Source organism: Quercus lobata, chromosome 9 (assembly GCF_001633185.2).
Source record: "Quercus lobata isolate SW786 chromosome 9, ValleyOak3.0 Primary Assembly, whole genome shotgun sequence".
Lineage (NCBI taxonomy): Eukaryota > Viridiplantae > Streptophyta > Magnoliopsida > Fagales > Fagaceae > Quercus > Quercus lobata.
The window spans coordinates 50,543,180-50,561,171 of NC_044912.1; the positions used below are offsets into that span (position 1 = coordinate 50,543,180).

Consider the following 17,992-nt stretch of genomic DNA (forward strand, 5'->3'; position numbering starts at 1 on the left):
AATAAAGGAGCGTCCCATGTTTTGACACGACTCCCATGTAAATGGAAAAGCAAAAATAATAATAGAGTACAGGATTTGAACAAGTCACGAGGTGGGCTCAGCATCACCAAAACCCTCATTCCCAACTAAAAAGCCGGGAAGCAGGATTTTGAGGGGCTATTGTGGGGCCTGAAATTTGGAATCCCGGCCCACTTCACATTAAGGGCCCAAAGCCCAGGCCGAGGAGCCCTACTATCAGGGACACATAATAAAAGCTCCTTGAAGGCCCAAGAATGTGGCCGAGGACGACTTTATGACCGACATCTCACAAAAACGCCTGAAGAAAAGGACAGATTCAGTACAAGAGCAGCACAAGGAAGAAGGCTGCCAGCACCTTAATGTAGAGCCCATCGCCTGACAAACCCATACTCATACCATGCTATCCAGCTTTTCCCAACCACTCTGACGTGAGGATTGATAAGACGAGTAACCACCCCAAATAAAGAGAAACTGACACGTAGATGAAGAAAGGGAAGTGAATACTAGTATAAAAGGGAAAAGAGAGCTAAAAGGAAAGGGGCTCCCCAGGAACCAGAGAAAAGGGGGAGCACGAACTCAAAAAGAAGGAGGATGGCAAGGATGAGACGCTCCTCGGACTAATTCCGAGGAGGTAGATCTTCACATCACATCCGCGTAAGGCTAAGCCATACAAGCCGAACCCACCTTCATATGGGCTTCCACGAAAATCCCGACCAAACCGCCGCCCAATGATCAAGGTCCAGCCTTTCCAAGCCCACTCTCTACAAATCGTATTGTTCGGGCCCCTTTACATACGAGCCCATCCTTGGGTCGTTAAAAATTGTGTCCCTACATTTGCATTTATTATAATTTGAGATTTTTACTTTTTCGAATCACAAACAAAAAAAAAAAAAAAAACGTAAGGTGAGTTTTATAGATTGGAGGAGTTTTAAAACTAACAAAATAGTGATCTTATTTTGTAGAGAGTTAGAGAGTAAAAGTGAGAATTTAAATTAACGTAAAAGTAGGAGTTTATTAGACGCAGGAAGGCATTTCAACGTAGAAGTATGAATTTATTATTTTTGTTAATTTACTATTTTAACTCCATTTTTAAGTTGTTGATTAATTAATTTAGGGGTATTTTTGACAGAAAAAAAAATAATAACTAACTTTCTGAATTCTCTTAATATATAGATATATATATATATATATATTTTTTTTTTTTGAGGTATTTTTGTATTTCCTTTTCTTTGAAGCCATATATTTTTTCAATCTAAATTTTGCTACAAATTATGGTATCCATTATTACAAACATATGAGGTATCCATTCTCTTTGTTGTGGATCTTTGAGTTCTTTCCTCCTATGATGTGGATCTTTGATATTTTCAACAAATGCAAGAATTTGAATCACGATTAAGAATTAAGAATTTTCTTTTTTTTTAAATTATATTTTTTAATCCAAATAATAATATATTTATTTTAGAGTTCTTTTATTTTTGTTTTAGAAATATAACAACTTTGATCATCTTTCTTTTAAAACTCTTAAAGCAAGGAAACACCTTTCTTTTTTTCTTTTCATTTTTTTAAGTTCTTTGACAATGAACTCAAAAAATGAAAGTTGTTTTTGGATCAAAATTTGTATATGAAATCCAAATTGGTTATGCGTTCAAGTTCAACTCGTGTTCAAAATAAAATAAATTAAACTAATTTTGAAATTCTAATACTCATATCAATAATATTCGCTTACAACCCTACAAATATTATTCATTACCATATGTTTGTATTAACATAAGTATATTTCATCTCAAACCACATATATTATTCCAAGGTAATTTAAAATTTTTAATACTCGTATCAACAATATTCGTTAACAAACCCTACAAGTATTATTCATTTCCCTAGGTTTGTATTAATAATATATTTCTTTTCAAACCAAATGTATTGTGCCAAGGTTTTCATGTTACTCTCTCTTTTAATACTTGTATCAACAAGATTTGTTTACAACGTTTTAAATTACTAAAGTAAGGTGTATAACATGTTTTATTTATAAGACATCCACAAAAATCCTAGAACAATATTGAAAATTTGGAAGTGAATGTGATATCTCTAAAGAGCAAGGACTTCAAATTTCCAATAATAATTAATTTTACAAAATGTCATAATATCCATTAGTACATCATCAAATTAATTACCCTTTGTTTTGTAAGTATTTAATACAGAATTATATTCATCCTCCACGTGGCCAATAATATACAAATGTCTTCATTAGAATTTACCTAAAAAAAGAAAAAAAAAATGTCCATCAGATTCCTTGCGATTAAAGCCTCAACAATCAAATGTCAAATGTTTCTAGCAGAAAGAAAAAGAAAAAGGAAAAAACAAACAAACAAACAAACTGGAAGATAAGAAGCCTAACAACAATATCACATAGACAAATATCAGGACCCATCAGGAATATAAGGGAGGAGCTCTAACTAGATATCCAAATTTGCATGGAAGATAGACAGTAAAAAGCAATAATGAAAATAACATATAAGCTCTTTAAGCTGATCTAAAAGAGAAAACAAAAAATAACTGAAAAAAAGAATCTAAGATTAACACAAAATTAGAGAGAGACATCATTTTTTTCAAGTCCAATTGAAGTGACCCAACTCAGCATGATCAACTCGGTCTTTTTGTTTAAAAATACTTACCTCTATGGGAAACTCCAAGAAAGAATGCAGAAATCAACAATTAGGTGGATTTACGTTTAAACAAATGCAAAGGTGGACAATCTAGAAAGATTCTTTTATAAATAAAAATTAGGCTCATCAAGGAATATGTATCAACTTTACATCTATTACTTCTTTCTAAACAAAAAGCCTCTACAATATACAAATTTTGATGCTGAAAAGTAATAAGTACTTACGGCAGTTAGCTTACACATTCGTAAGGTCTGTTTGAGATCTGTTTATTTTACTAAAAGTATTATAGATAAAAATAAAAATTAACTGAAATAGTATAGTAGAACTCATAAATAGTACAAAAAAGTACAGTGAGATTTATGAATAGTAACAAAAATAAGCTGAATAGTAAAATAAAATAACGTTTTAATTTGAAGTCAAACATCCAAGTAGTATCCATTACTAACTTGAAGGTTTAAAATGAACATTATTGCTTTGGAAGCAGCTTGATTGGCTACAGAAATAACAGACAGGTGGGGTTGACAAGCCCTTATAATCGACCAAAAACTGTAAGCTGGAAACTATCTCCTTGCCATGCTTTCCCAAAACCTGTTTTTACCATCCTTTAATTAATTAATTTTTTTTCTTGAGAATGTACTATTCTTTAATTGGTGGGCTGTGTTCACTTTCATGAATAAGTTCACATTCTTCTTCCACAATAATATTAGCAATGACAAGTGTTGTAATGAGAAATAACATGAACAAACACGTATCTAGGCGAGGCACGGGACCCTCACACAGATCCCTCTCCTAAAAAGAGGTAAGACAAAGGCAGATCAATGTAAATATCTAGAAACAAAAGTTATATAGAACCCAAGGGATCTTCAGAATGATTCTTCCTGAGACCCATGTTGACGAAAATTTTCAACAATAATTGTTAGATTATGTTAAACAAACATTGTCAAATTATGTTTAATAATAATTGTTAAATTATGTCTAATTCAACAAACATAATTTCACCCATAAGCCTTTTGGCATGTGAGTTTTATTGATGTGAGTAATGTCCATTCAAGATAATGTATCTTTTAATTACAACCCCTTATTTCAAGGGAAAACCTTTTGACTCCAACCACGTTGTTTTTATATATGAGTTTATTTATTTTCATGTTTAAGGGAATATGTGTTTTTATTTATTTGTGGCTGCACCTAATAATTTATTTAGGTTGCCTACGTACCCTTGGCGGATATCAAGCCAATTCGTAGTTCTTAATTTTAGGTTTTAGATTTAAAGTCTCAAATATGGTTTTGTCCAATTTTAAATGATGGATCTTTAAGTCAATACTTGGCGTTTAGTTAAGTATTGGCATAATTTTGTATTTGGGTGAGATAATTGATTTTAATCTCAAGGACCATGCTTTTATGACAATCGAACTAATAATTCTTTTTTAAGAAGTCGAATGTCTAAGCAAATTTCTCTCTTTTTCGTTTGCTTCTTTGTTGGAATTTTAATAATATTTTGATTGAAATTTCCAAATTCAATTAAGGGAAAGAAAACTCCTTTGAAGCAATTTAATCATTGTGAACATTTTTGGAATTGGAAAATTTCCCCAACCCAATTTTATAGTCATTTTATTTTAAGAATTATTAACTCTAATATTGTTTAAAGAATTAATAATCCCAAAGAATTAATCACAATTAATTTGGTAGAGTTTAATGCCTCCATTAATTTGATAGTGGAGTCAAGGACTCCATTAAAATGGTAGAGTTAGGACTCCATTAATTTATTAAAGTCAATAACTCCATTGATGGGGTAGACTCAAAGACTCCATTAATTTGTAGAGTCAAGGACTCCATTGATATGGTAGAGTTAAAGGCTCCATTAATTTGTTAGAATCAAAGATTCCAATTAATTTGGTAGAGTCAAGGACTCCATTAATTTGGGAGAGTCAAAGACTCCATTAATTTAGTATAGTTGAGGACTCCATTAATGGGGTAGAGTCAAGAACTCCATTAATTTGTAGAGTCAAGGACTCCATTAATAGGGTAGAGTCAAGAACTTTATTAATTGGATAGAGTCACACACTCCATTGATGAATATGATTTGGTAGAGTTAAGGATTCTAATTGAGAAAACACTAAACCAAAGCTTGAAAGAATTTTTATTTGGTAATGTTCAAATAGGATTTACAAATCAAGGACTCGTATCTAAAGGTTCATGCATGGAGTAAGGAACTCCTCATGAAACCCAACCCTATTTGTTTTACCAAACAAAAATTTAGATTTGAAAAAGAGGAAAAGGGAGAGATTTAGAGAAAAAAGTGGACTAATAAAATCCCCACCTAATGTTGTATGTTCCTCCTTTGCTTGTTGCTCTTTGTCTCTGCTTGTGTCTCTTTTTTTTCTCTCTCTCTCTCTCTATGCGTGCTTCTCTTTTTTGTGTATCTGCCTGCCATTTCTTTTTTTCTTCTTGTGCGTGCCTCTCTCTATTTATAGAGAGATTCCAAAGGAGCAGTTCCCTTATTTTTCTCTCATCCGATCAGATCATGGAGCAGTTTTCGTCAGTTTTTCCCCCCCACAACTCCTAATTTCATGTTAAGCCATGACCTTCAGCTTTTCAGGTCCACTTTCACCAAACCGTGTTCCTTACTTTCTGCTGGTGCCACTTCCTTATTCACTCTTCAGTTTTTTGTTTTTTAGTTGATTTGTGTCTATCTTTTGCCTTTGTACTAGGCAGCAGGCTATGAACGCGGCTCGTATTATTATTATACTTTTTTTTCTTTTTTTCTTTTTTCTGTAGTATTGGCTAGATGCCGACCATACATGACCACACTTTTTTGAACCTATGATATTGTTTAATAGTTGCCGTGTAGATGCGACACTTTTTATAAAGTAATTTTTTTAGTTTCAACAGTTGGCCCCGTGTGTCATGCAAGAATTAGAATTCTTTGTGTGACACGTTTCTTGAGATTTCCATTTTTTATTTTATTTTTTTGGATTGGACTCCCTCTATTAAATCTAAAGTCCCAATTGGCAGATTGATTTGGCTTTGGCATCTTTTGTCTTGATATTTTTTTTCCTTGTTTTGGGCATTGATTTGTACTTATGTAAATTTTCTTGCGTGCATAAGATTGATCACTTATTTGGTGGGAAATTATTTTATTTTTTTTGACATGTGATTGAACTTAGTAAATGATACCAAGCTGCCTACGTATTCGTAAAGGGATCAAGTCAACACATAGTTCAGGATAAAAGGAATTTGATTTTGGGAAGGTATGACTGAACTTAGTAAATGATACTAAGCTGCCTACGTACCCGAAAGGGGATCAAGTCAACACGTAGTTTAGAAGGGGATTTTGCTTTTTGAGGATGTGACTGAACTCAATAAATGATACCAAGCTGCCTACGTATCCAAAAGGGGATTAAGTCAACACATAGTTCAAGAAAGGGATTTTTTTTTTTTTTTTTTTTTTTTTGAAGATGTGACTAAACTTAGTAAATAATACTAAGGGGCTATTTGGATTTATGATTTCTATAACTCATAACTCTGTTTCCATCATTCATAACTCAAAATATGTGGGTCCCACAGCTAAGAAGTGTGTTTGGCATCATAACTCAGTTTTTATTTCCATCACTCAATTCTCTTATTTTTGAATGGAGAGTTATGGAAACTGAAAATACATTTTAGGTGTTTTCAGTTTCCAAAACTAAGTTTTCAATGGCATTTTTATAATTAAACCCACAACCTGGACCCACTGTTAGAGCAACACACGTGAGGCGCTACTTTTGATGGTCTTTTCAATGGCTTTCTTTTCCACTTTCTCTCTTTTTTCTCTCTTCTTTCTCTGGACTTCGCTGCACCCATTTGGTCTTTGTTGCCGGTGGTGACGATGGAGATCATCATTGCATCAGTTCGTCATTTGTGCAAGTCTGATCATCGTTGCTTCAATTCTGGGTTTGTGCTTCAAGCTTAGAACCGAAGTGGTTATTGTGGGTAGTGGGGGTTGAAAGGGAAAAAAGAAAAAGAAAAAAAGGAATGCCTAGTTTTGGGAGATTGTCGCAGGTCCGAGTTGCACTAAGTCATAAATGGTGCCGCCACTAGTGACGGTGTAGATCATTGCAGCATCAGTTCATTCTTTTTTCTTTCTTTTTTTCTTCCTTTTCGGCTTTGTCATCTCAGTCACATAAAAAATAAAAATAAAAAATAAAAAATCAACGATTGGGGCAACGAATTGATTGTTGTGCGTTTGTGAATTTTCTGGGTGCTTCAAGGATGCTAATGAATTTTCTGGGTTTGTGCTTCATGCTCAGAACCGAAGTGGTTGTTGTGAGTATTGGGGGTTGAAGGAAAAAAAAAAGAAAAAGAAAATGGTGTGAGGGGGGTAGGCTAACGGGAATGCCTGACATGGTGCTCAGGTATGGGTCCCACAAAAAGTAGAAAAAATTGAGTGATGAGAAGTTGAAAACATGTGCCAAATAGGTGGGTATAATAAAATAAGGTATTTTAAGTGATGAGTGATGAATGATGAGTGATGAAAAAAAAAAAAAAAAAAATCAAACTGCCCTTAAGCTGCCTACGTACCCGAAAGGGGATCAAATCATCACATAGTTCAAAGGGGCAATTTTTTTTTTTTTGAAGATGTGACTGAACTTAGTAAATGATACTAAGCTGCCTACGTACTCGAAAGGGAATCAAGTTATCACATAGTTCAAAGGGGCAAAGCTTTTTTTGTTTTTGTTTTTTTTTTTTTTTTTGGTTTTTTTGGTTTTTTTTTTTTTTTTTTTTTTTTTTTTTGTGTGTGTTCCCTAACTTTTGCCTAAGCTGCCTTATAAAAGGTTTTCAACCTAGCGGGTTTTTTTTTTTTGAGCATTTTAATGAACTTCTCATTTTCACAAGGGTAAACACATTGTCCCTCACCCTTCTTCCTCAGTATCCTTATTTATTGGATAGATGCATAAGCATGGTTGTTGCTTAAAATTTAGCATCAAGATAATTAACCTTTTCTCCCATGAAAGGGTTAGGATCAGTGTACACCATTTTCACATTTCCATCTTCATCACAAAGTTTAAAGCATTGATGAAGTGCAAAACCAATTATGCCATAAGTGTGTACCCAAGGGCATCCCAACAACACGCTCTAGGAAGTATTGGCATCAATTATGTGGAAAAGAGCTTCAGAATACAATTCTCCTATTTCCATTTTTAATGAGATGCTTCCCATGGCTCTTTGTCCAATTTGGTTGAAGTTTTGAATGGTCAAGTTGGATGGAGACAATTGTTTGGACTTCATCCCCATTACTTTGAATGTCTTATAAGGGAGAAGATTTACGATTGATCCGTAATCCAATAGGATTCTTGATAACCATACATCTCCAATTGTGCCCTTGACAAAGAACCAATTTCGAAAATTTTCCCCAAGCTAGAGGTCCTCATCACTAAACATTATGCATGTCAAACATGAAGTGCATAGTCTAGGTGACAAGGGTTGTGAGGAATTACCGTCTTTCTCTTTAGAAGAATCATCTTTTGCATTTTGGTTTAATTCTTCCTTTCGTGGTAATGATAAATGTTGGCCTGAAAACAAAGTTACTTCATCTACCTCTCGTTCATTGTCATTAATTGAAACCATGCAACATTCCACAACTTCCTCTTTCATCTCATCCTCAGAATGATTTTGAAGAAATTCCTTAGGAAGATATTCAACTAGGGTTATTGGCATTCTCCCAAATTGAATATATTTTTCTTCCTCTAAACTCATACTTTTCTTTTAAGTGTTCTTCTTTTTCTTCTTGTTTTTCTTGGAATCCTTCCTTCCATGGATTTTGACTCCTGGCTTCTCAAAGGACATTATGATTTGTAATGGCTTTTTAGCCATTTTCTTGGACTGCTTACCAATATATGTTTGCCATTCTTCTTCATTTCCATCTTTAGAGGAATTTTCCCAAAAGTCTAATTTTGCTTTAGTCATGAGCTCTTAAAAACTTGGGAGACTGCTTGACTCGGCCTTGACATTAAGAGTCTTTTTGATCTTTTCAACATTATTTGGTTTTGGCCCCCAATGGGCAAGGGACTTTGGTTCCTCCTCAAGTAAAGAAATGTTGTTTGATGCAGTAGTTGGTACTCGAGAGGAACTATCTACCTCGATTTCACCATCATTTATCATTTTTTGAATTATATTCTTCAAGATATAGCATTCTGATAGAGGATGGCTAATGATTCGATGGTAGCGGCAATATTTAGGGTCATCTACGTTATCGACTTCAGAAGGTCTTTTAGGCTTAGAGAGTTGTATTGCTTTTTCTTTCATCAACTCATTAAAAATCTCTTCCACATCATCATCATGGAATGAGTATTTCGTTTTCTTTTTCTCTTCAAGAGTGAGCTTTTTCCAGCCTTCCTTTCCTTCCTCATTTTGCCTTCCATTATTGACAAAGGTAGCCATTACTTCTCCATTATTTCAGGGCCATTTTCCTTATGTATTTTTTTTTTTCTAAATTACGCCCCCTTTGTGTGGTACTCTTTTGTTGGGCAATTTGTTTTTCAACATTGCTCGCTTTAGAGACCAGTGCATCAAAACTCTGAGGTTTTGCAGTCCCTACGAAAGTGGCAATCTCTGGTAAGAGATTGTTTGAACACATTTGTATTGCATATTGTTTAGTCAACTTTTCAGAACATTGGAGATTTAGGCTTCTCCATCTTGTAATGAAACACTTTCATTTGACTTTTATCGAGCATCAGCTAAATCAATGACTGACACCTTTTTCTTTGAACTTACAAATTGGGCAAGAAAGGCTCTTTGCAAATCATCCCAAGTGTGAATTGAATCCGGTTGTAATTGCGTGTACTAGGTGAATGCGGAATCCTTTAGAGATTGCACGAACTGTCTTATCAACAAGGCATCTGTCAAAGCATATTCTCCACAAGCCGAATAGAAATGTGCCAAATGTTCTTGAGGGGAACCGGTCAAACCATCAAATTTCTCGAAGTTTGGTTTTTGATAACCAGTTGGGAATGGAACAGTATCATAATGAGCTGGAAAAGGCTTTCGACATCCATGATTGGGTAAATTTATAGATGCCTGAAATTCTTTGATCCTCTCAACAATGAGTGTCTTTAATTCATCTTGTGTTATAGAAGTAGATGATGTGTGCCCTTCTTCGGCTATAAGCACATGAGTTTGAGCATATGTACTTGCTTGAGACGCTACTTGGGCTGCCGAGGCTGCTATTTTGGCATCTTCTTCAATGAGTTTCCTTTGCAACTCTTGAAGTTGCTCTTCTAAATTTGTGGTGCTAGTTACTAGAACCGGCATGCCTTTAGAATCACTTTCATATGAGATCTTTAACACTTTGCCAAATTGATCCATTAGAATTTTTGGAAAGTCTTCTTCTTGAAAAATAGACTTAGAATCTCCATATAGTGGACTATGAAAATCACTTTGTGTTTCCATAGTATCGAAAGAAGTGGTGGAGATTGAAGAATCAGCGATGATGGATTGGGACATGAGGCAAGCTGTAAAGCGTGTGATAGGACCTGAGTAAGGCCTTGGTGACTTATTAACCTCCTCACAAATCTCTGTCACATTTTTGTGCTTTGAACTTGTCCCTAATCCAAAATTTTCTTCTTTTGCCAACAAATAGCTTGAGAGGAATGCCCATTTTTGAACCTCCAAGTTTGACTTGGCCCTTTTTGATTGTTTAGCATAAAGAGCCATTAACCGGAAATGATCAAATAATTTAGAAGTTTGGCTTTCTTCTCTCCTTAAACTTTTTCTAGGACCTTGCTTGGTTGGTGGCAATGTTTCAAAGGAGGCATCAATGTCCAAGGCTACTTCTTTTCCCTTGACAACAGGATCACTCTTTGGTGAAGTTAATTCAAGAATGCGAGGCCACATTGCCTTTAGTTGAGGAGTCACCTTTTGCTTTAGTGATGCCTTCTTCAAAATCTTGATAGATTTCTTAGTGACCTTAACCTTCGAGGTTTCAGGATGACTAGCTTCCCTTTCTTCAGTTAAAGTCATCATTACTGACTCAATTGTTCCCAATGTGATTGGGATGGAGCCAATCATGATTTGGATGGGGAAAAACCTCGGGGCCATACCTATATGTGGCGTTTGGTACGGGGTAATGTTTTAAGATTCCCATAAATGTTTAAAGATTCTCATGTTTGGTTGCAAATTATGCCAGGGAATCAAATGCTAGGGGAATCTAGACTCCCCCTTTAAACCCCCCTCAATAGGAATATGGATTCCCTTTAAAACAGGTGGGTATCCAAATTCCCAAGCTTAAAGGAAATTGTGTTTTTTATAAACTGACAATTTTAACCCTTTTCCCTTATCATTTAAGCAATCAAGATAAAATATATAATAATAAAAAAATCATCAATATCTTTACCATTGTCTTTATCTTTTCCTGCCAAAATAACATAAACAGAATAAACAATTTTGTTGATATATTCTTTAACAAAATTCTATTTAGGTTTCACGTGTGGGAAAAAAAAAAGTTCGAAGAGGATTTTCCATTATTATCAGGTATTTACTTTTGTTGTTGTGTGTGTGTTGCTCAACAAATTATTAATAGTTTTTATTTTGTTCTTCATTATTTATTTAGAGGAAGATTTTTTTTTTTTTTTTTTTTTAAAAGGAGTTGGTAGCTCACATTCAAATCTAAGGATAGAATGGGAAAAATAAATAATTCATTTAAGATTCTTGGAAATAAACCAAATATTATCATCTTACATTCCTAGGAATCTTAAGAGATTCCCAATGAAACCAAACATAAGAATAATTACATTCCTAGACATCCAAATTGCAAGGAATCACATTCCTAAGAATCTGGATGCTAGAAGTACTGTGGATTCCCCCGTATCAAATGCCAGAAGTAATGTGGTGTGAGAGTCATTCACATTTGAACCCTTGGTTTGGGATTTTTAGCTTTAGCACTTTTCCTTGCCCTCCTCTTCTTTGAAGTCTTTGAGGTTGATGAAACTTGGATGTTGATCATGCATTCATCATTCGGTACTTCGAGATTGACGGAAGGGCAACCAAGGGTGAATGTCACGCGACAACCACTTGCTCCTCATGCAATTGCAGGAAGCTTGTGGAAGTAAACAATCACTTGGGGAGCCATTGGTAAACCTATTCACAACACGAAGATTGATGTATAAGAAACATAGTTGGAGATGAAAAGGAGAATGGGTCCCACTAGGCGTGCCAAAAATTATGTTGACGAAAATTGTTAACAATAATTGTTAGATTATGTTTAACAAACGTTGTCAAATTATGTTTAACAAACGTTGTCAAATTATGTCTAATTCATCAAATATAATTTCACCCATATGCCTTTTGGTGTATGAGTTTTATTGATTTGAGTAGTGCCCATTCAAGATAATGTATCTTTGAATTACAACCCCTTATTTTAAGGGAAAACCCTTAGACTCCAACCACGTTTTCTTTGTACATGAGTTTATTTATTTTCATGTTTAAGGGGATATGTGTTTTTTATTTATTTGTGCCTGCATCTAATAATTTTTTTAGGTTGCCTACGTACCCTTGGTGGGTATCAAGCCAATTTGTAGTCCTTAATTTTAGGTTTTAGATTTAAAGTCTCAAATATGGTTTTGTCCAATTTTAAATGATGGATCTTTAAGTCAATACTTGGCGTTTAATTAAGTGTTGGCATAATTTTGTATTTGGGTGAGATAATTGATTTTAGTCTCAAGGACCATGCTTTCATGACAATTGAACTAATAATTCTTTTTTAACAAGTCGAATGTCTAAGCAAATTTCACTCTCTTTTGTTTGCTTCTTTGTAGGAATTTTAATAATATTTTGATTGTAATTCCCAAATTTAATTAAGGGAAAGAAAGCTCCTTTGAAGCAATTTAATCATTGTGAACATATTTGGAATTGAAAATTTTCTCCAACCCAATTTTATGGTCATTTTATTTTAAGAATTATTAACTCTAATCTTGTTTGAAGAATTAATAATCCCAAAGAATTAGTCACAATTAATTTAGTAGAGTTAATGCCTCCATTAATTTGATGGTGGAGTGGAGTCAAGGACTCCATTAAAATGATAGAGGCAAAGACTCCATTAATTTATTAGAGTCAAGAACTCCATTAATGGGGGTAGAGTCAAGGACTCCATTAATTTATTAGAGTCAAGAACTTCATTGACGAAGTAAAGTCAAGGACTCCATTGATTAGGTAGAGTCAATGACTCTGTTAATTTGTAGAGTCAAGGACTTCATTGATGAGATAGAGTCCAAAACTCCATTAATTTGTTAGAATCAAGGATTCCAATTAATTTGGTAGAGTTAAGGACTTCATTAATTTGGGAGAGTTAAGGACTCCATTAAAATGGTAGAGTCAAGGACTCCATTAATTTGGGAGAGTTAAGGAATCCATTAAAATGGTAGAGTTAAAGACTCCATTAATTTAGTAGAGTCACGGACTCCATTAATAGGGTAGAGTCAGGGGCTCCATTAATTGGGTGGAGTCAAAGACTTCATTGATGAATATTATTTTGTAGAGTCAAGGACTTTAATTGAGAAAACACTGTACCAAAGCTTGAAAGAATTATTATTTGGTAATGTTCAAATTGGATTTACACTCATATCTAAAGCTTCATGCATGAAGTTAGAAACTTCTTATGAAACCCAACCTTATTTGTTTTACCAAACAAAAATTCAGATTTGAAAAAGAGGAAGAGATTTAGAGAAGAAAAGGGACTGATAAAATTCCCACCTAATGCTGTATGTTCCTCCTTTGTTTCTTTTTTTTTTTTTTTCCTCTCTGTGCGAGCGTGCTTCTCTTTTTTGTGTATCTGCCTGCCTTTTCTTTTTTTTTTTTCTTCTTTTGCGTGCCTCTCTCTATTTATAAAGAGATTCCAAAGGAGCTGTTCCCTTAGCAGTTTTCGTCAGTTTTTCGTGCACAACTCCTAACTTCATGTTGAGCCATGAACCACTTCAGATTTTCAGGCCCACTTTCACCGAACCATGTTCCTTACTTTCTGGCAGTGCCACTTATTCACTTTTCAGTTTTTTTTTTTTTTTTTTTTAACTTGATTTGTGTCTATCTTCTGCTTTTGTACTAGGCAGCAGGCTATGAACGTGGTTCATATTATTATTATACCCTTTTTTTTTCTTTTTTTTTTTTTTGGTAGTATCGGCTTGATGCCGGCCATATATGACCACACTTTTTTGAACCTATGCTATTGTTTAATCCTAGCTGCCGTGTAGATGCAACACTTTTTATAAAGTAATTTTTTTAGTTTGAACAACCCAACTGCATTCTAGTCTCTGAATCTACCTTCAGAATACGGTAGAAATTGGTCTAACAGTTGGCAAAAGCTTAATTTTGGGACGGGCTCCAGCAGATACATGTATTTGTGAAATTATAAAAGTTAGGAATTGGAGATATAAATTTGTTTTAGGCACCAGGGAATATAAACCATTCTAGTGAAAGAATTATAAAAAGATTCGCTTGGTATAAAATCGACAGGAACAACACAATTCCTTGACAATTCTGCACTTCCCATTAAAGAATCAAAATAGGTTTGCAAACTCATTTTTGAGTGTCCAGCATTCAGTTCTCAATATGGAAGTTTATATTCATTTATAGGGTACACACTATTATCAAAAAAAAATTATTTCAACAGTTTTAATCTAAGTGATTTACTTATATTAATGAAGGAATGGAAAAGATTAGATCACTTTCATTTATTTTTTTTTGGAGTGAACACTTTAAAAGATAAGATTGGTTGTCTAACATGGGATTTGAGTTTGAATCATGTCTATGCAAAAATAGATTGATGTCTTTATTTGATGAGAAAGAGTTTTTATTTTTAATAATAATTAATTTATTTCTTTTAGGGATGTTAAGGCACTACAAGAAAAGGCAGCAAAGAAGGCGGCACAATCTGCAGGAGGGACCAATGCAGGTGGTGGTGGATTAACAAGATGAGAGATGTTAATTGTAGGGCCAGTAGATATGGGGATGTGAGTACTGGATCAGATGTGGATTTACGGTTGTTGGAGTCATCGTCATGTGTTTTATGTCGTTTGAAAACAAAACTGATTTGAATGTTTGCTTGGAGGGCATATTCATAATCTTGGCTTCTAAACCCTTTATTTGTCTCTGATTTGGAAATGAGAATTCCTATGGAGCTTTGTGCAATTGGTCTATGTTTTTCAAGTTTTTTTTTTTCTCATGCATTTTTTTCCACTGGCAATTAGATTTTAATAATGGGAAAAATTATCGAAGGTCCAAGGGTAATGGTTTAAGATATATTTTTTTATGCGAAAAAAAAAAAAAAATACAGTTTTTTTATTGCATGAAAGTTCTTTCCAAATAGCCAACATTATCAGTTCTCAACATTTTCCTTTAATTAATAAGTAGGTCTCTTGCTTATTCTCCATTCCTATTTCAAGTATTAGTTATACAATATATGCTTTTTTTGGATAAATTATTATACAATATATGTTACATGAATTAGATTACTAGACTATAAGAATTTTTAATTTCTTACAGAATAATCGTATTCAAAACCAATAAATTTTCCAAGAATACCTGGGAAAGTTTAATTAAAGACATTACAATGGCTTGAAGTTGGATAATCGTTTCTTTTTCTTTTCAAATTTATGCAACATATGTACAAGCCATGTGGAGAGTATAACCCCAACCCTCAAAACAAGAAGAAGAAGAGACTTTAATTAGCTTTTTTTGGTCTCTTCCCTTAATAATTTTATTTCCAATAAAAAGAATAAATCAATGGTTAAAGGTAAGCATGATTTCTTTACAAATCAATTCCTAACCTTTGTACTAGCCGTAGAGCTGCAATCCATAAAGCTAAAAATGTATTGTGCCATGTGGGTACCATAATAGTCTACAGAACCATTACTAAACCTGCAACAATAATTGTAGTTCAATAATACTGCTAGAAGAACAAAAGTATCATCCACTCCAGGTAAAATCAAGACTGAAGCATGGATATACAAGAGACTAAACAAAAAGGCATCATAGAGTTTACTCTAAAAACCTAACGTCTTAGAGTTGAGACTAAAGCCTAACATCCAAATATTCAAGAAAAAGGGGGAGCAGGGCTGTTACAAAATATCATTGAGTTCTACAAGAAACACACTAGTTCTGGCTATTATGTAGTTCAACTAGCTCCTACATCACTTGAAATACACAATCACAAAAAGACCAAGAAACACAGCCATAAAAATAGCAAACATAGACATGAACGCAAACAAAAATACAAGGAAAAGGTATCCTGGATTTGCAAGGAATCGGTTGAGCCAATTTTTTAAATCATCCCACCAAGATGACCTCGTACCACGACTCCCAGAAGCTCCTTCATTGTCCCGCTGTGAGGGACCAGAACTATGCCCTTCAGAATGAGCAGCAGGAGTTCCCTCAGCATTAACAGGTGCCCCACAGGATAAACTTAACAAAGAAACAACAATCATGATAATTAACATTAACACACTTAGCAAAAATAAATAAATAACCCACTACATAAACATAACAAACACTAATCATAATCATAACAATTATAATCAAGATCACCCAAAAAAAAAAAAACGACCGAAATTTAAAAAGAATAATCGATTACCACTTGTTAGGGCGATTTGTGAGCGTGTTAGGCTCAGTGTTAACATTCCCTTTGCTCTGCATCTGAACCAACAAAGAAGAAAATTTGATACGTGAATAAAAAATCGCACAAAAATTTAACTAACACTGAAAAAATGGAATTTATATTCAATCCAAAAAGTCATACTTTTCTTTTTTCAGCTTTTCCAAGCAAACAAACATAACTTTACTTTACAGAGCATAGAACAATCGAATAATCAAACAAAACCCTAATTTTCTCTCAGATCTAATTTTCAGAGAGAGAGAGAGAGAGAGAGAGATTACCAGTGGAGGCGAAGAGATGCTAGGGTTTCCAAAAGCACTTTATATACTGTAAAACTGGGCCTACGATAGTATGAAAAGCTACACAGAAAACCCAAAAAGTGTCTCTTTTTTTTGAAAAATTGGAGAATTGAAGCCCTTTTGAGTTTCCATTAAAATTCGTGAGTTGCGTTAACGGACACGGTGCAATGGGCACCGTACGGTACCCGTCAAGTACACTTTTTTCTGACATAATATTTGTCTTTTTTTTTTTTAATTTATATCACTTTTTCAGTCCTATAGGTATTATTTCAGATTTTTTTTATTTTTTCTTACAAATATTTTGTCTTTTCTGCGCTTAACCAACACCAGGCTCTGTAAGATATTATGGACTTTTTCTTTTGTCCAAGACAATAACCCATAAAAAAAATTAGTTCAAATGGAAATGAAAGTAGATGTTAATTAGCCCATTCTATAATTTCTATTAGCTTAATTGTACACTAACCTCTATGTGAAAAAAGGTAAAAATGACAATGAGACGAGATCAGATTAGGGGTTTCTTATTCTTGTCATGTTCTTTCTTTGAGGCAGGGAAAATCCGCATGGAACAAGACTAGCTTTGGACAATTTAGGGGTTTATGGTCAAATTTAGTGCAAATGGTTTTTGTTTTAATAAGAATAGTGTAAGAAGTTATAAGAACTTGTTCATATTTAACCTCTATATAAATATTATATAATATATGTAGTGTTTTTATCCTCAAATATTATATAAGAAAAATACATATTTATCCTCTATTTATTTAAAGATAAAATAAATATAGTGTTTTTTAATAAGATAAATTAAAATTCTATTATATAAATCCTTTTTTTTTTTTTTTTTGGAGGGTGACATTTGATTTTTCATCAGTGGTGGCTTTAGGATTATTTTCTAGGGAGAGTCAATAAAAAAACATAAACTATACAGAATTTAAAATAAACGAGAACTTGAATATATTGACACCATAAAAAAAAAAATATATATATATATATATATATATATAAAAACCCAAATATATGAAGTTTAACAATTGGCTTCTACGAGGTTTCATATTTTGAAATCGTTGCATGATATCCTCATTAGTCCCCAAAGTTTTTTTTTTTTAAAGAGTACTATTAGTCCTTATGTCAACTTTCATTAGTTTTTTCACTTATGTGTCTAACGGAATAATGATATATCATTTTTTCAATGATGGCAAGTGTTTTATTATGAACAAATTGCATGTGAGCAAACCCCACCTCCCTCTCCATTCCAAGCTCTCTCACATCCACAACCTCAAGTCTACCATTGCTTCCAGCACCACCACTGGCTCCAGCTCCCCGGCCATACTTCATCTGCCTCCTCTTTGGCTCCGCTCCCCAACCCCTCCTTTTCCCTGACATAGGTAGCGACCTCAAAGGAA

The 17,992-nt window shown here is 33.8% G+C and overlaps 1 protein-coding gene across 2 annotated transcripts; it reads right to left on the reverse strand.

Moving 5' to 3' along the window:
* Positions 1-15,564: 15,564 nt before the first annotated feature.
* LOC115960814 lies at positions 15,565-16,731 on the reverse strand. 2 transcript variants are annotated; one of them, XR_004085240.1, is made up of 3 exons: positions 16,578-16,731; positions 16,276-16,337; positions 15,565-16,106 (listed from the first exon to the last, which is right to left on the reverse strand). XR_004085240.1 is itself a non-coding variant. In XM_031079806.1 (3 exons), the coding sequence occupies exons 1-3, from the start codon at positions 16,335-16,337 to the stop codon at positions 15,774-15,776; spliced, it is 354 nt and encodes a 117-aa protein (XP_030935666.1). In that variant the 5' UTR covers positions 16,338-16,698; the 3' UTR covers positions 15,565-15,773. The 2 variants fall into 2 exon arrangements, 1 of the variants encoding a protein (XP_030935666.1); XM_031079806.1 differs by having other exon boundaries at positions 15,565-15,795; positions 15,837-16,106; positions 16,276-16,698.
* Positions 16,732-17,992: the final 1,261 nt, after the last annotated feature.

What these genes read in the sequence shown, in the direction of transcription:
- LOC115960814 (XM_031079806.1), bottom strand. Translation starts at nt 16,337, where the DNA reads ATGCAGAGCAAAGGGAATGTTAACACTGAGCCTAACACGCTCACAAAT. An exon ending in ACAAATCGCCCTAACAAGTG is followed by an intron (nt 16,107 to 16,275) that starts GTAATCGATTAT and finishes TTCTTTGTTAAG; the next exon opens with TTTATCCTGTGGGGCACCTG. An exon ending in GTGATTGTGTATTTCAAGTG is followed by an intron (nt 15,796 to 15,836) that starts ATGTAGGAGCTA and finishes CCAGAACTAGTG; the next exon opens with TGTTTCTTGTAGAACTCAAT.